The sequence below is a fragment of the Falco rusticolus genome, chromosome 3 (genome assembly GCF_015220075.1).
Source record: "Falco rusticolus isolate bFalRus1 chromosome 3, bFalRus1.pri, whole genome shotgun sequence".
Taxonomy (NCBI): Eukaryota; Metazoa; Chordata; class Aves; order Falconiformes; family Falconidae; genus Falco; species Falco rusticolus.
This window is the reverse complement of record NC_051189.1, coordinates 28,922,849-28,948,574: the sequence shown is the minus strand read 5'-3', so window position 1 is coordinate 28,948,574 and position 25,726 is coordinate 28,922,849. Positions and strand designations below refer to the sequence as shown.

The 25,726-nt window shown below is 43.4% G+C and overlaps 1 protein-coding gene across 1 annotated transcript in view; it reads right to left on the bottom strand.

The window, feature by feature from the left end:
* Nucleotides 1–5,222: 5,222 nt before the first annotated feature.
* The window catches only part of NIPAL2 (NIPA like domain containing 2), a 51,661-nt gene continuing 31,157 nt past the window's right edge, over nt 5,223–25,726 (bottom strand). The window contains exons 5-11 of the mRNA XM_037380747.1: nt 23,803–23,924; nt 17,644–17,740; nt 13,447–13,582; nt 10,941–11,029; nt 9,148–9,211; nt 7,714–7,808; nt 5,223–7,400 (exon numbers count right to left, since the gene is read on the bottom strand). Coding sequence (XP_037236644.1) covers nt 7,306–7,400; nt 7,714–7,808; nt 9,148–9,211; nt 10,941–11,029; nt 13,447–13,582; nt 17,644–17,740; nt 23,803–23,924 — 698 coding nt within the window. The 3' untranslated portion in view covers nt 5,223–7,305. The remainder of the gene's footprint in view (nt 7,401–7,713; nt 7,809–9,147; nt 9,212–10,940; nt 11,030–13,446; nt 13,583–17,643; nt 17,741–23,802; nt 23,925–25,726) is intronic.

The window sequence follows — 25,726 nt, the reverse complement described above, 5'->3', positions numbered from 1 at the left end:
TTCTCTCCAACACAAATGCGTTTCAAAACCTACATCCCCCAAAGGGTTGGGGGGACACTCGTCCCTTGTGCAGGGAGAATAAGCAGGACCAGAAGCACAGGAGCCTTGGGCACCTCAGAGTGGGACATCCATAACCTGAGGCAATGGCTGATCATCTGAACGAGCCAAGGAGGCCAGTGCCAGCACTCACATCCCGCTGCTTTTGGGGGTTTGGATGTCCCATTTGGCATTAGAAGTCGCTTGTGTCCTCTCAGAGGGGAGATGCCCAAGCTGCAGCTTTCAAAACACATCCCCACTGTGAGGCTGGGAGCAGCAAGGGACAGAGAGAGCAGAAGCCTTTCTGCTGTGTATGACAGATATCAGCATCTCTTCTCTCTGATGTACCACCACCATCCCTGAGGAGAGACCAGCTGACCTGGGCAGGGTCTCCCCATATCCAGGCACCCCTCCCAGAGCCTATTTACTTGCTGCACCTTAAACAGTCACTGAATGAGTCACTCTCCTCAAATCTGGGCTGAGCTCTCAAATCTCTCAGGCACTGGAGAAAGGGCAGCTCTGTGAGGTTGCTGACTACCACTGCTAGGTGCCACCGTGTCTGTGCCAGCCCCTGGCCCAGTGGGTTTCAGGGTCTCCTGCTGTGCTGGCCCCCCAGGGACCTCTGAGCACCTACTCTTTGGACCATCACCAAACTCAACAATGAGTCAGAAGTCAAATCGCTGAAAATAACCAAGGCTTCTGCATCTCTAGGCGTGCAAAACAGCCGCTATTAAATCACAGTGTCAAAACAGAAAGCGTCCCTGGGGAGAGGTGGCCAGGCTGCAGCTGTGGGAAGGGGGGAAGCTGGGCACCCGATCATGGCATGCTGGGTCTGGTCCAGTTCGGTGCTGCTGCTTCAGTGCTGCCAGGATGTGATTTTTACTTTGTGTTTGACTAATTGCAGACCCTGGAAAAATGGAGAGAGAGCAGAAAACAACTACAAAAAACAATCTGAGGGCTGACAGAAATGTCTGATGGTAAGAGACTTAAAAGGTCCGTCTGTTTGGCTTAGCGAAAAGCCCAAGTCATCTTACTGTATTTTACTAGAGGGACTTTACAGAGTGCTTTAAATCACTGGCAAAAGACAAATAGCTGCAAGCTAAATCCAGACAAGTTAAAATAGACATAAGGCACAGTTCAAAAGCAAGCAGTGACTCATTGCTAGTACAAATTACTAATGGCATTGGTGGATCTTCTACTTTCACTAGTAGGAAAGGACAGGGTGCCTTCTTCTGTAGATGGGCCAAAGGGTTCACACAGAAGTGCTTGGAGGAGGTTGTCTGACCGGAGCTGTGCAGGAGGCCAGGCCAGATGACAGGGAGCTGCCTTCTCATATCAGCAACCTGCCGTTATTCACACCGCTGCCTCAAATCCTGCAGCACATCCACGCACCCAGCATCCAGTCAGCATTGTCAGGACGTGCCTGTTAGTTAACTGTTAAATACTGTCTGGAAAAAATAAACACATGGGTAACTGCGATGCTTAGTAATAGTAAATCATGTTCCTCAGCTCCTTTCCCTTGTAAAACACAGAACAGCTGTTCTTGGAAAACTGAATAGAAGCTCCAGTGCTTTGTTGTTGTACTCTCTTGCCCTTTGTTGTTGTACTCTCTTGCCGTACGATGTGTTACCAGCGGTAACCTTCTGTGACAGGTGAGAACTGCCTAATTAGCAGCCTCTGTGCCACGCAAGCTTTCTCTCTTACTCTTGGCTGAGGGCATTTGAGAGCATTAGATGGCATAAAGCTATGGGCCCGCTACACATGCTATTGAAACTCAAGTAAAACATTCACAATTTTTTTCAAATCGACCGAAAAGTCCTGGTCTTGTGTTCATGCTGCTCTGGATTTATGCCCACCAGCTATCAAACACAAGACAAATGACAGTGGTGTTCTTTCAAGCAGTTTAATGATTCTGGCAAAAGACCTGGCAGCAGACTCCAAAGATTTCATCTAGGCAAGGCAATGCCTATTCCAAGAGTGGAAATCTCCAACTGGAGAGCTGGCAAGTACATGTTTGTGCTGGAGGCTTAAATCAATCATTTCTATTTTTCCCAATGTGATCTAGAGAAGTACAGAAATTGGCTCCTTCGTCAATGGCCACAGGCCACTTTTTATGTTTAACGTATTAGTGCCACGGGCTACAGTAATACATTGACTTCGTGTAACAGTCAGTGTTAGAACCACCTGTTTAATCATTTCTTTACAGTAGCTCTACTGTGAAAGCTGTCAACAAATGCCTTGTTGACACTGTCATCAAGGAGACCACTGGATATTAGTGGTCCCCTGGAATCATTCCTTTGTGCTTCTGCAAAACTCTCCTGCCACCACAACACGTTGCTGATTCTGCCACCAAACACTGTCCTCCTCATCGTCACCTTGTGAATCAACACAAATTCCCCTGGCACCGACGCCAGAGCCCACTAGCAATCAAAATTTACTGCAATTTTATACTAATACATGCACTTTCTCCCTCAAAGGCTTGGGCAAACTTCAGGGGCCTATCTGCAAACCTGGGATGTAGATTAAATAAGAAACCTACTCAGCAGCCACCTAACTCTTTATTTAGGGTCTGGTCTATTGTGACTGGAAGTTCCTGAGGTGCCAATAATTCCTCTCCTGTGGATACCAAAAACTGCCATTACTTACTCTGGTGGGAATCACAAAGTGAAAGGAACATAATCTAAGTCTGTAGGTTTGCACAGCTTCCTTGTAGGGCAGTACTCCATAAACACTTCCCAGGTGATGGGAATGCCCTGGCAGTACCGTATCTTCTTATCAGAGTAAGCCTGTGGTGCATGCCCACCACACGGTCCCATTTCCCCACAGGGAGGACCTGGCAAGAGCTCTGCATGGGAAACAGTATGTGTCAAAGAGGCACTGACACAATACTCCAGGCATCTTGTTCTGCATGCTTCAAAAATATGTTTATGTGCAGCCTAAGGGGTCAGATCAGCTATATGTGCTCTGAACAGATGAAGCACACGGCAAGTGGACAAGGTTTGTTTCTGAATGGTCATGACTGCTCAAAATGTAGTGATGTATTTGCCAGTGCTGCCTCCTTGTATAACTCAATGGTTACTTCAGCCAGGGTGCTTGGAAGGTACCCCTACACATCTTCCAGCTTTAAAAGGTTAAAACACGTCCCATCTACCAAGGGAATGTCTTATTTCTTCTCTGCTTCTCCAGGCAGAGAGTAGTCATCCTTCACTTCCACATAAGTTCTTTTTTTTTAAAAAAAAAAAAAAAGTCAAACTAACCCCACATTCATAATATATGGAATCGCTAGTTATTCACTGATGTCCCTAACTCTATCCTAGAACCCGGAAACATTGCAAACACTGGATTTCTCAAACTCCTGAGAATCCAGAGCACTAAACATTTTCTGTCTTTTGCTCCTGAAGTGGCCTCAGGTTGTAAGTTTTCCAGCTTGGCCCTCTAATAATAATTATGGTAATTAGCCTCTGTCTCCTTTGGGCTAAGCTGCTAAAACAGTCCAGCTGATTTCTCCAGGAGGAATGAATGAACAAACAAAGTTAAACAACAAAAAGGCCACGTCTCAGGGGACAGTAACACAAGGGCAAGCTGGAGGACAGCTCAGTCTCATCATCTGCACTCCTGTGTTACCGGAGGCAACATTTTTCTCTGCAAGCAACCAACGATCCTGCATAAAGTGGGTTGGAAGGAGAGAGCGCAAGGGGAGACCATTTTGAGTCCAGAAGACTTTTCAGCCCATCCTTCCAGCACTGCTTATGCACCTTGTAGCAAACAGTTGCTGGAAAGAAAAAAATAAGTCTTTAGAACAAGTTGTAGTCAGATGTGTCCGGGCTTCTGGTTGACCTCAGGACACCCCTGGTGCCACAAGCTGCCTATCTCTGTGCCACGTGGAGCCACTCAATGCTCACCGTGCACAACCCAGCGAGTCTGGCTCAGGGTTTTGCTTCAGGAGTCAGACACTTAAAAGTGCTACAAGAAGTTCATAACTGCTGTATTTGAGGCACGGTGATACATTAAGGGTGAGCTTTGCAGGATGCTTGCTGTGTAGTGAAGCTCCCCAGAAGGAGAGAAATAATGTAATAGTTCCCCCTGAAGAACAGGGATCTCACTCCCCCTCCTCCTTTTCCCCTCCTTCCCACCAAACGCTCCAGCCAGCCCAGTTGGCTCAGCTTAGAGAGCCATCTCAGCAAGGAGAAGAAAGCAGATGTTCTCTGCAGGGTGAGTGAACTGAACTGGCTCACAAAGAGCCAGAGGCCATGCAGGATCGCACTGCTGGGAAAAGGAGGTTAAGATTTTAGCAGCACGGAACCATTCAAACAGATTGCCAGTTGCATGAAACCACAGCGTCAAAGCACAGAAGCCCAAGCCCCTACAGTGCTCAACCTCTCCCCTTTGGTTTCAGGTGACCAGTGCCCTCACACAAAATACAAGGCCACCAACAGCTGTGCTGTAGCAAGGAGCAGGTGACCACCAGGTGAATGCCAGGTCCCTACCACAGGCAGAAATACAAATCCAGTCCAAAATTCATTTATTTTTTGCCAGCTGAAACCATTTGGTAAACGCATCCTGATATTTTACGGCAAAAATTAAGTGGCCTTGCTCTACCCCAGAGCTCCCATTTCCAGGCCCGTGGCCAGTTAATACTTCATCTCTCACCACAGCGTGACCAGCAGTGGAACAAGCACTAAACGAGTCCTGCTGGTTCTGGTCGGTCAAAAATCCCAAGCTGGAGCCTGGGGGACCACGTGAGCCGCTGCCTGCCCACCACGCCTTCCCGTGGTTTGATTTCCTCGGATCCCGTGGAGGATCCGTTCAAGAAAGTTCAGCCTGCAGGTGCAAGTTTTGCAGCTTATATCTGGCCCACATTTTTGATGTCAGGAAAAACATTGCAAGAAAATAGCTCGTTATTAAAGAGGAGGGCTCCAGAGACTTTTTTGTCTTCCAGTGAACAGGCTTTTCTTTTAGCAGGCATTTGTCTGTGGTGTTTGCGAGCTAAATATCGCAAGCACAATCTGAACGTGACATTGATTAGAAACTGATTCTGGAAACAAATCATGTCCCTTTCTTGGCAGGCAGTAATGAATTCTCATCACTGAGTTTTTCGGATCTTATAATGCATTAATTAGTTGGAACATGTTCACATCTCAAAAATCATGTCAAATCCCTTTTAATTGCACATAATTCCCACCAGTGTTTTGCTCCATAAATTAATTCCAATTACATTGGAGTTTAAAGAAAACATTTTAACCCTTTTAATTTTTGTACAAACCCATAGGAAGGAAAAAAGTGTTGTTCAAGAACAAATACGGTAGTTTAAAATAAATAATAACTTTTGCCACAGATTTTTACATTTGGTTTCTTGCTTTAAAGAGAAACCTCCTCCAACCCTCCTGAGTTATGGAAACAGATTTCTGCCCAAGGCCAATAATTTGAAAAAGAAACAAAACTAAATCCTTTCACCCATTTGTTTCCCAGGTCACAGAATGAAAACCTGTAGGCCTCCTGTTTCCACCTTTAGCACGTGCTCTCACTTGAGACTTAGAAAGCGGCTTAAATTTGCCTTGCAAAAGAAAGGCAGAGGCATGCCCTTACTCCCCGGAGAAAGCAGACGAAAAGAATGTGCTTTTTTTTATTTTAAGCTTTAGAAACTTGAACTCAAGCTGTAAGAGGGGAAAGGAAGGCCACGGCCAGACAGCTGGTACAAGTAAGGTGCAGACACAGAGTCTCATCCTGTGCCAGCTGGAAAAGGTCCGTGTTGGAAAACAGCTTCACAAGCAGCTCCCCCGCGCCCTGGCTCGTGGGACACTGCGGCACAGGAAAAGCTGCAGCTCTGTGTGCAGTTCGTGGGGTTTAAAATGAAACTGCCTTACAGACCTTCAGCTGTACCTGTTATAAATGCACCTATTTTTAAATGGGGAAAAAGAAGAGACCTCATTTCCCACTGAAACAAAATACACACGGCCTATGGCCCCTATCCATTGCTGCAGATTAATTCAGACCTAAAACTCTGGGTTCACATCTTGTCCAAGATGTGAACGCTATTCAAGAGCACTTTCACTTGTTTCTGCAGAGGTGTCTGACCCCTGCTGTACCAGCTGAGGTAGATCAGTGCTACCAGGCCGGGGTGAGTAGACCTGTGATGGGTGCCCAGAAGCAGCTTTCTCACCGGGAGGCTGGGACTGAGGGACATCGAGACCTCCCAGACCTGAACACAGAGCCCGTGCTGCCATGGCTCCCTGTCACTGCTGGCTCTTCAAGTCAGTGTGGAGACGCTACTATTTAACGAAGGGAAAACTGTACTGTTCCTGTGACTCTTTCTGATCCTGTTTTTCACAGCCTTTCCTCATGCAGGATTACCAGTGGTTTAGGAAGGAGGCAAGAGTTGCCCTACTTTTCTTTTTTTTAGGAGCATTTTTTCAAGACACATCAAGGGAGGTAGCCTGGCTACCCCATTGCTGCTGGAGAACTTTCTGCTTCCTTCACTAAAACCTTGTTTTCCTGAAAGCAGAGGTTAAACCTCAGGCTAGACTATTCTAACAGGTAATGCAGCTGAGCCCAGCACAGCCCAGTGCAACGGGACTCTTCTGGGAGGATGTAAAATGTCAGGCTCTGCCTTGGCTGGGCACCTCCAGTGTGTGCCTGTGCAAAGGTGCCTGTGTTTATGGCAAATGCCGTCTCCCCTCTCCTCACACAAGTGCTAATTTCCTTGGAAGATAAGAGAATTAATCTGACAGCAGAAGATAATCAGGATTTTCCCTCCACACACAGTACAAAATACTTTGTGTGAATGTATTTGTGTATACTATACATAAACCCACAGTTTTGACTCCTGAACAGGAAGGATCAGATTTGTAAAGGTATTATACATATAGCACAATACTTTGAAGTCACTTAAAAAAAATTGTCCTCATTTCCCACCTTTGTCTTTAAGCATCTACACAGATCTGAGGGGTTTCAAAGGGGAATTTTTATAATCCTGTTCTGTGCCTGTTTGCATTTCAAGGCAATTAAGACTCTAAAAATACCCTCAAGAGGCATGGATACTAGGAGACTGTTCCACTTCATTAACAGTCATTTAGTTTCTCTTAAGGCTTCCTTTATCTTCAGAACACATTTGGGACGACCATGGGATAAACTAAGTAGGATTAAATAACACTATGACTCATCAACATACAGGAGTTCAACATACACTTGACTGTCCAGCAAAAAGGTGCTTCTGGTCCTTGGTGCAGTGGCATTCCTCCTGGTCGTTGGCATGTAAGGTGCTTTCTTCTTTCAGCTTTGACTTTTCACCGAGGCGTCTTCGTTATTCAAAGTGCCATAGCATGAACTGGGAGAATCTGGTTGTATTTTGCCTGTCAATTTTTGTCCTGAGGAAATGGGGTGAGAGAAGGCAAAAACAATAACTCTGTGAAGAATTTTAATAAAACAAAACCCCCACCAATCCATCATTTAAACATTCTTTGTTCCAGTAATCATTGTTTTCATTTGACTGGTTGTAACAATAGCTTGGAAAAACTCTGAAAAATACTTTGAAAAATCTGTTTGGAACAGGAATATAAATTAGGGGAACAGTATATTTATTAAATATGACTAGAGCACATTTGGGACTCAGCTCTCCCAGGTCATCCCATTATCTGATATCTCATTTTTAAACAGAGAAAGAAAAAAAGCTTTACTTACCAGGAATATGTCCACAGTCAATAAAAGGAATTTGTAAATGCTCCTCTTTTTTATTTCTTGCAATTACAAATACACCAAGGAAAGATAGGAGACACCTGCAAAATAACAGTGGCATCGCATCATTAGAAACAGTTCACTGCATCTGAAATGAGACTGGTTTTTTTCCATTTATCTTTTTCAAGGAATTCCAAACCCAAGCTGCTCAGTTTATAAAGAAACTTTACTTCTTGGCAGCTCTATAAATTCATCTTGGGCTCCCTTTCAGTCTAGTTTTTGCCTCCCGAAGCTTTATTATCTGTTCCAAAGGCTCCGCAGGCAAAATTACACTTTCAGCAATATATACCTAATCAAATGCCTGTGAGTGTGAGACCACAACATTCGAATCCCTGAGCAAATCTTCACAGAGCATCTAAGCTAGCATTCTAGCATTTGCAATTTCATTAACAACTCAGGCTAGCTGCAGACAATCAACATCTCTGTTGTTTTTCTCATCTGACTGTGTGTCTCAGGGGCAAGCTGTAAGCCAGGAGCAATGAAAAACTGCTATGCTTGGATAAATCTTCTATCCACTCTGTGTTGGATGCACAGCCACTAATCCCTGCCTGCCAAAGACATGGGTTGAATTTGCTCATCTCCATTTTTTGTCACTTTTCCTGCAATCAGACAAGATAGCTGTTGTGCTCACCTACTCCAGTCCAACTGCAGAGGACAAAGATGTCTGCAGCCATCAGCCCCATTTATTTGACAGCACAGTGGCAAGACACCCCCAGCAGTTCTGGGAGATGCTTTTAACCATCTCACGCCCATTATCAAGTAACTGTCACCTGTCTGCAGAGTTGTTACAGTGCTGGTAGCCAGCAGGTCTCTACTCTCACAACACCTAGGCCCTTCTTCAAATATTTATTGTTAACAGCTTCCTAGCATGCTCTGAACTTTTCCACAGGCATGCTGTGTCTTTCTTGGCACAGGAAGATGAAGGAGAGAGATTCTAGTACTGCCTCACAGGCAAGCGACCCATAGAATTGCCCATGCCTAGTGGCAGCAAAGACCAGCTGGACACGCAAGCAGAAGGTTACATGGGAGAAGATGTCTCGCAGTTGTAAAAGCACCCCCTATAACATGATCTTTGGTGGAGAGCAGTGATTTATCCTTCCTGCTGGAGAAACACATGCTGCTGGTTTTTCATTCCATCATGAGATTAGTAGTTCATAAGTGTCTCACATTTTTACATATTTGGATTCAAAACCAGGCCTCCAAACTCCCAAAGCAGAGACATCAATCTTTCCTTTAATGTTTTTTTTTTCTACTATAATGGCTATTCCATAATACTTTAATAACAAGATAGGTTTCTTCTTACTGCGAAAAGAAGGGATTCCGCAAGGCAATGCTGTTTCAGTACAAACGTTAGTGCAGATTTTAGGCTGATACACTTACCCGAACAGAAACATGAACATGCTCAGCAAAGCTGCACTTTGGAATTCCCGATAAAATATGACCCCTGGAATGTGACAGAAACAAGAATTGCAGATCTTGACTAGCTTCCAAGTGATATGAATTACAGCTGGGAGGGTCAGGAACAGTGTCATGCTCAAACAGAGCAAAAAAAATCCCAAATAAGGTATTAATACACATTGTGATGGGTTCACTTTATGTGCCCATATTCCATTATCTAGGCTTTCTCAAGATACTGCATGGGATTGGGGAAGATTTAGTCTATCAGGCTGGAGCATGTGCTGTGTTAGTAACTGCACAGATGCAAATATTTTTTGCATTGTCAGCAACAGCTTTTATGCAGGTCAAACTCAAGGTCTCATTCACAGGCAGAGTCATACCAATATAGCTAACAGGTTCTTCATGGATTTAGTTAAGCCACTCCAACAGACCACGTGGACATCTTAACTCCAACTGGGAACAGGTTTTCATAACTAGCTGTGTCCCTGATGTTTACACCAAATTAAGGCCTCCAGCAGCCAAGTTTGCCAAATCTTTCTGGCTGAAAGGATCACTAGCTCTTTCTGGTCACCCGTCTTCCAGGAATTAGCACCTCTGCAGTGGAGGTGACAGAACCAGATGTGTATCTGGATCTCAGCTGCCCCAGTTCACAGCCAAGTATTAGCTTTAAACCACTGATGAGCGTAGTTCTGCTTAGAAACGGCACAGTGTGAACTAGTGCAGCTGAAGTGTGACTGTATCTTCAAAGGCTGTAACTGAGGATGAGGGAATCACGAGATAAGGTACCTTCTACGAGCACCCCCACAAGATTCAGCACAGGTTGTTCTTCTAAGCCCTACGCTGGTTTAACTAACCTGGTGCAAATGCATGTATATCCAGTCTCAAAGCTATTAAGCCATTCCTGAATAGGTACTTGATCTTTTAAGGAGGCACAAGGCCAAAATTCCCCATATGGTCACAAGAACGCAACCCCCTTTTGGCACAAGTCTCCTCTCAGTCACAAAGTGTAGGTCTCTTCTAACACAGGTGCTGAGGCAATCTGTGCGTGAAGCTAACTCCCCTTCTCATTAATGGCAGCTCTGCATGAGAAACTCCTGCACAGCAATGACAGGAAAGCCCCCAGCGTGTGTTAAAATGAGTCATAAATGTTCTAACAACATGATCATTTTGGCTCATTGCTGATACAGCATCTTAGTCGTCCTCCCTGCTCGTGTTCTTACGCTGTGCACCATTTCCAAGATTTGCAGTCCCTCTTTAACAACACTGAGTTCAAAGTTCTCACCCAGAATAAAAAGTTAAATGCTTAAAAAGTCTTTGGAGTCATTTTATTTCCTTCACTTAACCTAGAATTCCACCTTCTGAAATGGAATATACACTAACTACTATGAAACACAGCTGGTTGTCATTTGAGTAGTTTGCCAGGCTGTTAAAATTACTCTACCAGTTCCGATACGGAGAGACTGGTGTGCACATGGTAAATGCATTTACTGCGTGTCAAGAGGAGGCTAGGATAGATGCAAGTAGTCCTAGTAAGCCAGCAAGGCATAGTAAACCATACATCTCAATTCTGGAAATGCTAGAATTTGATTATTTTTATTTTGCTTCAAAAGTTGTGAACTTACTCGTTTTTCAGAATTTAAACACCTGCCACTTAGGAAAAACTTCTTTTTGTGAAGACAGACTTGACTGGTTTGTATTCCTATTCACAGGCAGTAATTCTTGGAAACCAGATGTTCAGAAAATCATTCTGTGGAGGTAGTAGGCCAGAAACAAACCTGAAATGATGGCACTGGTAGTGAAGAACGCAAAATTAATGGGCACAACTGCTGTCACTTCATACAGATGCATTGCTTGATTCAAGAACCTGGAAAACAAGCGTTACTGCACCTTCAGGTGCCCACAGGAGGTGCATCGCACCTTCAGTCAGGTTAAGCCATTTTATGTCAGGTTAATGGTAAGTGTGACCATTTCTTACCACAATAGCAAGTAGCCCTGAACAGATGTGCATGTGTATTGAATTTACCTTCTGGTTTTGACTGCAGAGTACAAACAAATAGGTGAAAGCAAGAAGGTTGGTGTGGATTATTCTGGCCAAAGGCTGTCATTGGAGAGTCCTTTGAAGCACTATTGGAAAAATTTTGTCTACCACAGATAAGGGAGGAATGCTAGGGTATTACTGCTCATGGTCTGCATCGGTTCTTGGAAGCAGCGCTGCCTGCAAGCAGCCAGGGACAAGCTGCTCTAATTTAAACAGGTTGTGTAAAGGTAGATTTCCAGCACAGACACGAACACGCGAGTTCTCATAGCAACCGTTTCACTTTGCTGAAGTCCACATTGCTGCTACTGCTCAATCCAACTTGGCTAAAACACATAATTGTATGTTTATCCATGCAGTCATACCCCAGACACACTCTGTTCTGCTGAGAAAGTCCAGGAAGGTGGCTCCAAACCTATGCTCTTTGGATTGGAAACTCTCTACTGTGCTCCTCGGAAAGGCAACACAAATCCTCACCAGAACCATGAGCAAGAGTGTGCAAGACGGCAGGAGCATTCACAGCACACAAAGCTGCAAGACCAAGACATTGGCCATGGAGCAACCTGCACAGCCTGCATCAGTGGATGAAAAAGGCAAAGCAATTAACCCACTTGTAAGGAGACCGCAGCTATCAACATTTACCCACAGGGTGATGAATCATGAGTGTGAACTCTTGGATGCACCGGCAGATACTCTGTTATGTGAACGGTGCATTTCAGACCAAAAGAGAAAAATCAGGAGGCTGCAGAGTGTATTCAAAACCTATAAAAAGAACCACACTTAAATGTTTCACTGGTACAATATATGTGCACAGTAAAAATCCAAGCTTGGATCTGTTTTAGCCATTAAAGTAATTGCATGGTTATTTTAGCAACTGTTGAACAGTCTCCATGGTGTTTTAAAAATAAAGAAATCCTACATATCCACAGGATAGTCAGGATTTTGAAGTCATTGAAAACACCTCATTATTTTCTCCCATTTGCAACAAACTTGGTCACAGGGACTAAAACCGATACCAAGGGCCAGCACTGAATCTAGGAGGATGTTGTAGCACAGGCTGTTCTGAGCTAACACATGACAGTCAAATAAAATAAGAAAGGAAACAAATAAAATGAAAAATTTAGACTGACAACACTGTCTCCTTTAGAAAATGTGTCCAAGAGAGAAGAGAGAAAGAGACAATGAGCCCAGGGAAAGAAACGGCCACATTTCATGTCTGTTTTAATTTTGGTCCAGCAAAAGAAAGAAAGAAAAAATTGGCAAGCAGGAGAGGTTAATTCAGCGGCTTCCTATTTACCAAGCTTTTATTTCCTATTTTAAATGCCCTGAGCTGTTCTCCCAGCGAAGACAAGCTGGATGTAAATCACTCTATAATCTGTTACAGGGGAGTTCCTGAGTCAGCCGTGGAGAGTCACTGCATAATAACGCATGGACTTTCTGATTCCACATGGGAATGATATGTTCTGCCACGAGAAAGCTGGGTTGGCTCCTCTACCGGAAAATAATCATGCAAGTAAACACTCAGACTCACACTGGTGCAGTCTAGATGAGATTACTGAATGATGCTATCAGCACCTGAAGCAGAGGGACCGGCATAAAGGGAATGGACTCTCTGTTCAGCTGCAAGCCGTATTTTACCATGCTGCCACCCCCAGCAATCTGCAAAGGCAGCATAAAACAACCATTTAACAGGCCAGAGGCCAGTGGGAAAAACCTGGATGTCCCCTGCACAACAGAAGTTAACTATTTCCTAAAAAGTTACAGACATACAGGGTAGCAAAGTGCAACATGCAGATTTAGCAGAGGCAGGGAGAAATCTGGGGTAAACTCTCTTCTTTGGTTTGACTAGTGGCATAAGCTGGAGAAAAGACATGTATAATGAGGGTAAACGTGGCCATTTGATTATTCAGCAATGAAGGTTTCTAAAAGTAACCCCCAAAACTTTACATAAACATAAATGTAATTTAATGAGTTCAAGACCTGTGCCAAAACTAGAAGTAAATTTGGGAAGGCCTCATATAAGGTGTTAATGAAAGGAGGCAGCATCTATAATGATCAATTATAAAGAGAAATAAAGCCTAAATAAACAATACAATCAGCTGTAGGCAATTCATACATCTGTCAAGGCTCTTCCAGGAATTTGTTGCCTTTAAATGCAACTTGTATCTGGAGTCAGTATCAGTACTGAATAAAAACGACAGATAAAACGTGTACAAAGGTTAGGAGATAAGTAGAATCTTACTTACTTGACTTGGAAAGCACAAGAAATTGCCATTAAAAGAATCATGATATAGAAGACAGGATAAGTTAGCTGCATTTTCCCCTTCACAGAGACTGTTATCAGGCTGGCCACAGCCTTTACAGCAATGACAGTCAGCGATGCTGGAAGGGAAGGGGAGAGATTATCAGGGCAGGATTCATAGCACCAACCTCAGAGCACCAGCAAGGGAGGACAAGGTTCCAGGTCAGAACCACAGGTCTGATCACTTCAAAAGGTTGACCTAGGATTTGGGCACCTAAACCCAAGTATGTGATTTTATAAATGCTTACGGGGCTACTGCCTGAACTCTGAGTGGCCTTAGCGCCATGTGTGAGAGAGAGAGGCTGAGCTCAGGGTGAGGAAACAACTGGATCCATTTCCCACTGCTGAGCATGTGCCCTAAACACTGGGCTACCGATCAGAGGTGGTACAACAACCTCCACATCTACATTTTATTTAACTCCGTCTGCTAATTTGGAGCCCATGTTGCATTATTCAGAAGTCTGTGAAGTCTTGTTATCTGTTCAAACCAGCCGGGACACCTCCTAATAGCAGCCTGTGTGTGGCACCGGCAGCCTAAAATAACTCCTCACCTTCAGGATTTCTTTGCTGAGATGGGAGCTGGCCAAAGCTGGCCAAAGCTGGCTTCTGGGATCACATCCCGAAGCACCTAACTCTCCCCATGGGTTATGTACAGAGAGCAGAGAACCAACGCAGAGGTCTGCATTTCATTTCAGGGACCAGGCTCTTAAGACCACTTACTGGATTTATCCCACAGAATAGAATATTTCAATCCATTTTGTCACTGTCATTGCATCACCACAAACAAATCTCAGACAGCAGGCAATGATTTTAATACATGTCACCAGTTCAGAGAAGTCTTGCAATACGTATCTTTTAGAAAAGGGGCTGACAGCTCAACCAAGAGGTACTTTAGACTTCCTTTTGGAGTGCACTCTTGGTTTGTTGAAGGTAACCCAAGTACGTTGTGATTACTGCAAATGAAATGTAACAAATTCAAAAGAAACCAAAAATGATAAAGAGTCAGGGTGCAGAGAAGACCTTTGAAGAAAGGTAATTAACTGTCAGGAGCACCATCCCCCAGCTGGGATCCAGTTCCACCCTCTTGCAGAGCTGAGGAGTGTTGGATTTCGGTGGACTGATTCATCCTCCTGTAACTGCAAAATTCAGATTGGCAAGGAGAGCTGCACTGTGCAAAAAGTTCAGGCCAAGGGTTGGGAGAAAAGGTGGGGGAAGAAAAATGAATTCAGGTCTGTGGTTTTGATTGCAAGCATTTTTCTTATAGCAAGTCCAAAAGTTCAGGGGAAGTTTAAGAGTTGCATACATCTTGTGATGATCCTATTCACCATCATGAAACTCACTGTTTTCATGACAACCTTTGCACCAAGTACTTCAATTCTTGCTCTGTAATAGAAAATAGGTGGAGTGGTTTAGAAAACAGAGCAGTAAAACCGAGCAGAAGAGGTCAAATGCTGGCCTGCAGTGATGCTAATGGTATGATAAGAAGCCAAAATACCCCTAAGCCCCAACAAACAGACTATGTAAAAATTGAGATTTCTACTCTAACATGGGTGAGTTACTTTAAACAAACACAGGTGAAAATTAGTAGTATGAATTGTCTAACTGTGGGCAAAGATTGCTGAAAAATTATTTCTGATGAAAGGGCAGTTTCCACCCCTTATAATTTTAACAAACTAGAAAAAGAAAGCATCACGGTTTGTTTGGGCTTTTTTTAATTTATTTGGTTGGTTGGCTTAGGTTTTTTTGAAAAGTGGAATGATCTTTTTTAGTTAAAGTAGGCCTGGAATAAGTTTCAAAACCTAGAGAATGTTTTTCCTATCTCTGATAAAATGACACTCCCCCACCCCCACCCCACCCAAGGCTAGTGTGACAAATGATGTCACTTCCCAGCTGTTGGGGCAGGAAACTCAGAAATCCCACTTTAAGCTGAAATATTTCCCCTCAAACTTATGATAACTCCCAGTATATACATGAGGTAAGGTAATTCTCACCAAATGAACTTGCAGGGTTGTACTAAGCAAAACGTTTGCAGATTTTACGATCACCGCTGTATTTTCCCCATAATGAAAGTAGCTCAGTACCCAGTGAAACACAGAGGCTGCCCTCTCTTTAAAGAAGCCTTTCTACATTTAGTGTACATCTGTACAAACCCTCCACCAGGAATATATCCATGCAGATAGGAGAAAAGGCAGAAACCCTCTTCCACGAGATGCCTCTAAGACCCCAACAAAGCCTCACCCACCCCTCCCGCAGCCAGGGCCTTCTGTGGGTCAGTCCCCCCATCACTTTGCTCAGCAGAAAGGTTGGGGAACAGGCAGGAGGCTCTATGCGTAGCTTTGTGGGGACTACCAGGCACCAGGACAGTGCAGGAACCGCAGCCAGGCACAGTTCTGGGTTTCCTGCTCAAGGAAAATGTCAGTATTGCAAAAGTTCCCATGAACCAGGACTTGTTTGTTTGTGTCTTTCTTAATAGAGCAGAAATAATGACACATATTTCCTCAAGCTGTGTATGCTCACCAAAACCTCAGCAGCCACCAGCTGAAATGCTATTTTTAGTTGATTGCAGCCTGACCACCAAACCACAGTTAGTGCCTGCTGGGGCACAGGTTTGCAGCCCTGCTGCTGTTCAGCGGCTCCATGTGTCCCTTTGCCACTGGTGGCATCAGGGCTGGCAGGCTCCACAGCAAAATAAGCACGCATGGCTACACAGCCCAATGGCCCAGGTCTCCCAGAACCATGTGTTGACCTTTCTTGGGGCACCCATTGTGGTGGGTCTGCCCAGAGCTGCAGCAGTCAAGTGCAGAAGCCCATCTGGGGATCTTCAGGCTTCCAGCTCTGCAACAAGGAGGCTTCATGCTCCTCATGGCAGGGTTGGAAGCTGGAAAGCAGCTGAGGCAAGCTCTGCCAGCATGGCTAGGCTCCGTGCTAGGAGCTAGGGGATAGCTGGACTCACACTTCACTCCTTCAAATGAAGAGCAGTCAAACAGTTAGACCTAAGGCTTTTGGGACTCTTCCACTTCTACCTCATGCAGGGAGCATGGAAATCCTTCAAGGCATCTGCAAAGTTACAAACCCTAATGCTCCTAATGCTGGGAAACTTAAATGGGATGACTGTCCCAAAAAGTTGATCTGAAAGTCTGAGCTTTTCAGTTGGGTGAGAAACCACTCAGGGATCCGAAGGAAAGCAGTTGATAAATCTGCAAGAGTTTTTCATTCAGTTAAATCCAAATTGTGTAACTGGCAAGCTTTAGTGATATTCTCTTTTATCAAAACATTAATTACCAGCTCTATTAGAAATGTGCTTTACAAGCCTTTGCAGACTGATACATGCACCCACGGAACTCAGTGAAAATATAACCATGGGTTTCAATGGCACAGTTCAAGCACCTTTCCCTTCAAGCAAAGAAATGTGGTGTCTCACCAAGATTTCATGGAGAAGTGACAAGACAGGGATGAGAGAAGACACAGGGTGGTGACAAATTTTTAATATATGCCTGCAAGTCGTGGGGCTTCAGAGATAGCCTCCTGACATTTTTCAAAACTGATTTAAGCTTAACTTTAGGGAAAGCTGCCTGATAAATTGATCCTCCCTTGTTTTCCTGGCTATTGTGCCAAAGTTAATCAGAAGGCAAACTTCAGTGGCCCACTTTGGAAAGGTGGTAAAGTAAGAAATGCTGCGTATGCAGACAGGCATAGATAATTCAAAGAAAAGTTCCCGTATAGTTACAGCATACCACTGCATTTGTTTACAGGTGATTACACAGTCTTAAGCCGCTCTGTTTTAAAGAACTGATTTTCACAACTAGTCTGCTGTCCAAAACAAAGTTTCAAACAGTCAGCTCTCCCAGGATCTACAGCTAAAGCATTAGTTCAAAAAAGCTTCAGAATAGCATTGCACACTGCATATTGATTTCAGAAAATCTGTAAAAAGAAATAGTCTCAGCAATAAGCACAGAAACTGTTTCATAATCAGCTTTTCGCTTCAAAGGGACACCGCAGCAAGAATCATGTGAAATGTTTCAATGATTCTCCTTCAGCATTCTGCTTTGAAAAGACCCTAATCTAAACTAGCTGGGGAGACTGACTGACAAGGAATTACCAAGTAACAGACAGGAATATTAAGCAAATAATATGTTCTTACCCAGTAGTGCTACCATCATTAACAAAACCACGATGTGTTTCACAGCCTTTCTTTTGTAAAAATAGAGGAGAATGCAGAATGTTATAATTTCTAAGATCTGAAAATAAAAAGGAAGAAAGTTAGAGCTGTGAAACTATGTAATAAATGGTTCATTCAAAGTCTTTGAGATGTCATATTCATTTTCACTTCTCTAACCATTCAAAGGAGAATTACTTTATTAAGCATATTTTGCTAAAAACTAACCTTATTGCCAGCTGACTAAGCTATCAAACAATTGTTGTCATTTATCTTTCCTACTATAGCAAGTTAAACTTCAAGCATTCCTTATTTCTTTAGTTTTCCTTTTTGGACTTATAGCTATATTTTGTCACTGGTAGCATTGAGAAAACTTTTTTAATGTGACAGTAAAGACACTCATGTTTATTGGTAATAATTCTTACAGAAACTCTAATTCCTATGGAGTACAGCACTTACCTGGAGGAACAGCAGTCTCTCCTTCTAGCTATAGTGGTATTCCTAGTGCCACTCTTCGTGACATGCAAGCTTATTTTTGGTACCCTCTTTGCCCTTCTCCCCAGTCCTACTAAAAAAAAATCCCCCCAAATACTGTCTTTTTGTTCAAACTTTCTGCTGTACATTGTAAGGAGGAAAACACTGATTTTATGTGGTGGTTCTCAAATCACAGGTACCCGTCAGGAGCTTGCCTTGAAAAGCTCCATGACACATTAGCAGACCACACTGCAGGACATCTGCAGCTGCCGAAACAGCTTTACCTTCACTGTGCATGGTCCAGACTTGCTCCTTCACTAACATCTGACAACTAAATGACAGAGAGTTAAATTTACTGACTTGTTAATGTGTCTCTTTGCAGCTTCCTTTAGGAACTCTTGCCTTTTGCCATCTCAAAAGCATGGGTATCCTCCCTCCTACCCATGTTACCCAAATACCCCTCTATGCCTAAAGAAAACAGTGCAAGAGCCAAAAAGCTTCTGTAAAGCCCTTAAGGCTTAGGAAAACAGGGATGATGGACCTCTGCACTGAGAGGTGCTGAGAAGCCTGGTAACCTTAGAGACAGGATGAAGAAAGAGAAGTTTGTGCATGTTGGAAAGTAATCAAATGGGAGAAATAAGACAGAAAATGAGATTGTCATCATTGCTGAATCTGGTTATTGTCATTTTTTGCCAGCAAAACAAGTCATAGAAAAACCTCCTTTTATCTCCTTGGTGTTATCTTACTATTTTATTGTTTATAATGCCACTCCACTCTTAAGCCAACAGTCACCATAAGGCAACATTAGGCTCAAAAATATCTGGGTGTTGCACCGATGAAATTGCCAAAGCAGTGCCTTAACAGTTACTAGTGGTGGCTATAGCTGTAACATGGCCAATTTCTCATTTTGGAGTGCCTGCAGCAGGGAAGCAGTCATCAGCTACATTCAGTTACTAAAATTCTCTACTACACTCACACCTTCCCCAGTTCAATAGTGTTCAAAAATATGAACAGAACATAGTTATGCTTCAATTCATTTTTTATTTACCTTCACGTTGATCCCTTGCTCCCAAAGACAACTGAGAAACAATTGCATTTCAGAACATTAAAAACACAAATTTGGACTTTTTACCATCTTTCTTTAAAAAAATGTCAAATATTTATCACAAGATTAAAAAAAAAAAGGCAAGCTGGGTGGTTATTTTGTAAGGTGCGTTGCATAAATAAAGCATTTTGCTTTTAGGTAAAAAAAAGCATTCCTGGACTTATCCATGCTTAATAATCTTTGCAATCTCTTGTGAAGTGCTGGCCTCATCTCCCTCCAGAGTGACATCATTCCAACCGGTCCTGCACCCAGAGGTGAAAGCTGGGCCACCAGCTGCACAAAAAAGTCTTTTGCTTCAGTTTGACAGTAAGTAACTTGTCCAGCCCCCCCAGCTGCATTCAACAGTGTAACACTGGGTATGTCTAAATCAGGAACCAAAGCAGAAGTCATGTTAATATTTGCAGACAGGTGAGTTCATCTTGACCTCCCTATGGAAAACTACGACAGGGTTTTGAGGGAACTCAAGAGCAGAAGTAAAAGTAGCAGCTTCGTTCATTGTGCCACTGGAAAACACATCTTAGGGCCAGAGGGGAATATTGCATGACCAGGCTGCAGCTACAACAGCCTCCAAATAGCTTCAGTTGCTTTTTTGACAGTGAACAAATGCTAACAGAATAGAAGAAAACTGTGTTAAATAAATATTCCCCACATGGAAAGGTACCCAGGCTAGAGAAAGAAGTTCAAGAGATGTCCCAGGTGTCCTCTTCCATGATGTGCCAGTTCAGGACAGGTATACAGGATGGTGTGGCTGGCATGGGGCCATGGCACCAGGTGACAGAGCACTGTGACATCTGTTTCCTCCCCCCAGTGCAAACCTGAGCACCCATCACCTCTCCCAGACTCTTGGACTGGTTGCCACAGAGCGTGCAGAAACCCATGAGGCAGCCCTACGGCAGCCAGTCAGCTACATGTCAGGTACTGATTCATTTTATATCCCCTGAGAACTTCAATCACAATGCTGATAGAGGGAAGCACCATCATCTGCCCTGTCAATCAGATTTCAAACTATGCAAGAACAATCATCCAAAACCAAGCCCAGCGACAGTCACTGGCTGAAACCTCTCCATCACACCAGCTCTGGCATTCCACTCCCTCTTCCACCTCACTTGGACTCCCAGAGTGGCAGGCAGTCCGAGCACCACCAGCCTTCACTGAGCCAGGTCATCGGTGCTGGCTCTGTCCATCTGCCTTCTGTTGGTCCTCATCCTGTCATCACTTCTCTTGCTAAAGCTACCATAAAGATCCACTATGATCTCCTCCTGTTTAAAAGCAAATGAACCCACTAAGAAGACTCACTTCCGAAACAGCCAAGCGAAACCATCAGAAGGACATAAAAGGATCCCTGATGGCAGTTCTGGAAGGGGCTCACAGGTCTGTGTGCTTGGCTGCTTCTGCCTCCTGGGGAAGCCCCAAAAGCAGAAGCGGTGTAGAGCCAGAGGTGGCAGTCCTATGGCCACAGAAGCGGTGTAGAGCCAGAGGTGGCAGTCCTATGGCCAAACCTGGGGAGAAAACTGATGTTTGCTTTTCAGGGTTGTTATTTAAGCTTACTCAGCTCTGTCAAGTCTCACGCTTTTCACTAAGCGTGAAATTCAAACAGTTAGTTCTCACCTCGTGCTGCCCAGCAGCCAAATTATTCTTCCATGGTTCTCTGCTGTTCAGTGACCCACTAAATGGTCATCTTTACCACAAGATGAGGGAGGGACCATCACATTGAGTCACGCTGCAAGCAGAGTGCATGGCTCCTAACAGGACCTCACGCAGATGGGGACTCTCCTGCAGTGCCCCAGCTGTTGCTTACTATTGCCTCCTGAGAATGACCCAAAACAGCGCTCGCTCCCATAGTTGATAGCTGTAGTAGTGTTAAATACAAAGTCCAGGAATGGGAAGTGCGTAGATTATATCAACTTCACATACTCTATTTAGTGGAATTGAAGGAACTTGACCTGCCTACAGTCATTTTTGCTATTATAATTAATCTCTACTGAAGTCTCCTCAAACCCACATCTCATCAACATTTTTTTTTTATAATCATGATGTTTTCCATGTTTCTAAGCATTACCAGAAGGCACCAGAACAAAATACCACATTGTCTGCCTCAACTGTTTTTCTGGGATATACAGCAACATAGAGACCTGTGAACCAGGATGGTCTTCTAGGCACTTTGAAGGAAAAGCAGAAATGCTTTGAACCTGATTTTACAGAGATTAAATATTAACAACCCAATACTCACTATGCTTCTGTTTAGGGAAGCCTAAGAGCTTCATCTATAATTGATGTCTTCTGTAGTGACTCAAAATGCACACAAACAAAAAAGAAAAAAACACCAAGCTAGGATAGCTATTCTTGCTCAGACATGATTGTGCTACTGCAGAGTCTCAGAAGGTGACTCCAAGTTGTCTCATGTGGGAGCTAGAGGCTATTTCTGCAGTACTCTGATGCCAGTGGAGTGCCACATAGGAATGGTTTATCACCCACACAGAACATTTTGTACCACTGGGGCTTTGTATTTCTCAGCAGACCACACTTTGGGGCTACTTTTAGAAAGACAGTTGGGCTGCGTTATACTGCTGTACCGTCTCCTCACTATATCTTTACACTGGAAACTCTGCAACTTCTGCTGCACCTTGTTATATCTTGGTAGCCAACCTGTGCTAGGCATTTTACAAACAGTCATGAAGGGCTAGATCCCTGCCCAAAGGGAATGTTTACAGCTGGGTTTGCTTGAACTGCCAGCAGCATACCAGGATAATCAGGCTGGTACCTCGGAGTCTGTTGTGATGCCTTTCACTCCACCCTCTTTTTTGGAGAGAAGAAGCTCAAAACAGATGAATTCAGGGAGCAGAATGAAAAAATAAAGCTTGATATTTTGTTGAGTCAACAAGACTTGCTGTGTACTTGCTCCGTCCTTCCCTGCAACCCATGTGGTACATGCAGAATTGGATGCTGACTGAGGCAGGGAAAAGAAAGAAGGGGGGGGGAAGAAACTCCAGGGGTTACCTACCACCACCTCATAATGCCTCCTAAGAAGAATACAGCACAGTCTTCCTAGGCATTCAACTGTGTTCTGATTAACTTTTCCTGAAATGAAGTCAAAAAAGTCCTCAGATGGGGAAAAGCCCTTTTCCAGGAACCTGTTGTTTTTAAGAAAATATGAACAGGATATGGCACAGAAATTTCTGGTGTCACTGGGTGTGGATAGAGAGTTTTCTCACTCCGCCACCTATACACAAATAGGTGAGTCAGCAATTTAAAATCAGTGCCAAAAATGCCAGGCTGCTTTAGTATCTATAGGTGGAACTGCATGGTAAAGGGGATATTCAGTGGGAAAGAGGGAGGGTCCTCCACTGAGCACGGAGACCCCTGTTCTGAACCCCCTCCTAAAGATGTCCCTCTCCCTCTGCTGATTTGCTGAAGCTCTTGCTGAGGCTGAAGCCACCCCTACTGAGTACCGCAAAATGCTTGGGCACTGCCTTCAAAAGCCTCTCTTCTGCCTGATTGAAAGCGCATGTTGTGATTTATGCAGCATGATCATGGATTTTTTCCATTGAGCTGTATCACCATCTCTCAGGAGCTTTTAAAATGCACAAAAAATTGAGCAAGAGGATCAATATTTCTGGTGGTAGCATGTACTTTCTGCTTAATCAGTAGTCTCATGGATAGTTAGATGTATGTAAAGTCTGCAGGCTGGCTGAGAGATTAAGGTCCTTAAAATGACGACTCCGTGGCTTTGTAACTGAGATTCCTACGGAGAAAAGCGTGGGCACTAATAATCTAATCCAAGTGAGTCACTTTCCTGGGAAAAAAAGTAGCTGCTTCTGAAGCTCCTATATTGCATCTTTTACATTCAGCTGCAGCAACAAATTTTCAGCATCCCAAAGGAGAAGAGAGAGAGAAATTCCTCCTACCCACTTGTCTTGTTCCTGATGCTAATTAAATACATCAAAGATGATGTATGGTATTTGAAGTTTGTATACAGATAATTTAATCAAAATGGTATTTTTGCATTTGAATTCAAACTCAGGTTCAGATTAACCTGAGTGGCAATGAAGCCAGCTGCCTCTTCACATCTCAACTCCATACAAAGATCCTGTCAGCCAGGCTTAACGACGTGGGGACAAAACACAGTGATATGAAAGAAAAAAGCAGTAACAAGAGCATACATAGCCTGATTTATAAAAGCACACAAGTCCATCATGTTCCAGAAAAGCATTGTAAATTAGATGTACATGCAGACAGTGTAGCATAAACACATATATAGGAAATATAATCAGTGCCAATATTTAGGTTTTCCCTCAGGCCCACCAAACCCCAAAACTTTTCTTTTCTTGTTAATCCTTCACAACTGTGACTTCCCTCTGGCACACAGCTTGAAAGACATCTTTTGGTTCAGCACATTTTCAGCTTGGGACCTGGGCTGATGACCCATGCTCTCTCTCCTATGAGAATCACACAATTTATCTATTTATCTTCATAGGCAGTTTTTCTGCCACTAATTCATAATTCTGCAAAAAGCCCCATAACCCCAGGTTTTCTGATTTAGGGAGTAGTATGAACCAGATACTCACTGAATACGCCAAAAAAGGCCAGCTCACTAAGTAATTCTGTACTCGTCTTGCTGTGAGCTCTTGGGGTACATTTGGAGCGAATGTCACCAACAAGTAAGTCCCTGTTACTGCCAGTGTTCCTCCTTGAAATAAAAGGACACGTTATTTTGGTAATACAATATTTGGTAATCATGGTCATCCTTGCTTTCCAGCTGATTTGGAATAGTTTCTAGAAGACAATTTAAGTCCGTTTAATCAGATCTCAGCTTAGGTAATTGGGTTGCCTTGCCTTTGTGGTCCTATCTAGTGTAATTGTTACTGAAGACTCAAAGGATTTTGGATATATGAAAAAAGCTGTCAGTAAAGGCTCATGAATTAGGGTTCCAACCCAGCAGTGCATTTTCAAATGTTCTCCATTCTAAGACCAAGTGCATGACAAAAGGAAAGCAATCCTTTGTCTTTCTCACAGGCACAAAGCAGGTCACATGAATTTATCCTAAACTGAAAGGACAAGCTGCTTATTCAGGCAGACAGGTAGATCATTAACCAGTTTAAATAAATGTAATTCTCCCAAAGTCGGTGTGGCCACCGAGATCTGCACCAGCTATGGACCTGCCCTGGAAACACTAGGCACAACACATATGTTCCCATGCAATGCTTATGCTAAGCTGTCATGAAGCCAACATTTTGGCCGCTCCCTGTTGTATTTGCAGACCTACGAGCTTTTTATAAAAGGCTGATTTGCAAAAGACTGATCAGCCACTAGGTTGCCAAGGCGTCTTTTCAAGGTCAAACTCGCATTATTAGGCTTTTAATAAAAATCTGGAAGTTCTGCCTTGTGGACAGCCAGTTGACAAACGCAGATGTTCATCGAGGTATCAAGATAGAAGTGGGCTGATCCCGAGCTCATAAACTGTATTGGATTAAGGAAGACATTAGCTAATCTTTTTTTTTTTTTTTTTTTTTTTTTAAGTAATCTTTAAAATTCTTGGCAAACCTGTAAATCGGTATAGAATACAGGGCTCAGGAATACAAAACAAAGCACATCCGGAGGGTTTTGCTGGCACTGCTATTGCACACAGTTCCTTTGTAAAAGCATAACTGTTCTATATTTATGTGCTTGCAAAAACATCACCATATTTCCCATCATATAGCTCATTCCTATGGAATGTAGCAACATTGTTAAATCCTTCTTGCGAAGTCAAACTCACAGAAATAAAATAAATCAGTGCTGAACGCTAGTTAAAGCAACACACAATGTAGAGGGCCGTAAGGGAAACATGATCAGTCAAGGGAGGGGGGTTTGAATGTAGCAGCTGAGCTGGCAAACTTGGAACCTAAACCTAAATAAATATTGTATAGTATTCCTGGAACAATACCGAACAGATCTCTCCAAAACATTTATGAGAGCAGCTGAGTTGTCCTTGTTATAAGTATGGACAATCAAGCCTAGATGCTAGGAACCCCACAGAAATATCAGGTGCCCTGTAGCAACTTCAGGTACACTGTCCCAGCCAAGATGGCTTGGTGTAAAACCCAAACCCTGCAATGGGCTTGTCTGTCACCATTACTGTGTTCAAGCTGGGCAGTCCTGATATGCAAAAAAAATCTTGGACACAGACAAAAAGTTGACATGCTCTTACAGTGAAGACTCTGTTTCCCAACAAAACACTTGACAACATGATTATTTGTTCTTTGAAGTGATAAAATTAATACCAAAAGGGAGGTTGTCACTTTTAATTGAGCTTGAATTTTTGTGCAATGTCTATGCAGTAAGAAAAAAACAACACTTCTATTTGAATGAATAATTCAATAACTTCATTGTTTTTATTAAAATTGTGTCGTACTCATAAAGATAACACTAAATACAACCTCAGAGGCAAAAATAGACAATGAAAATAAACTTGAGCAATAAGGACACATAAGGAACGAGTTATGGTTATAA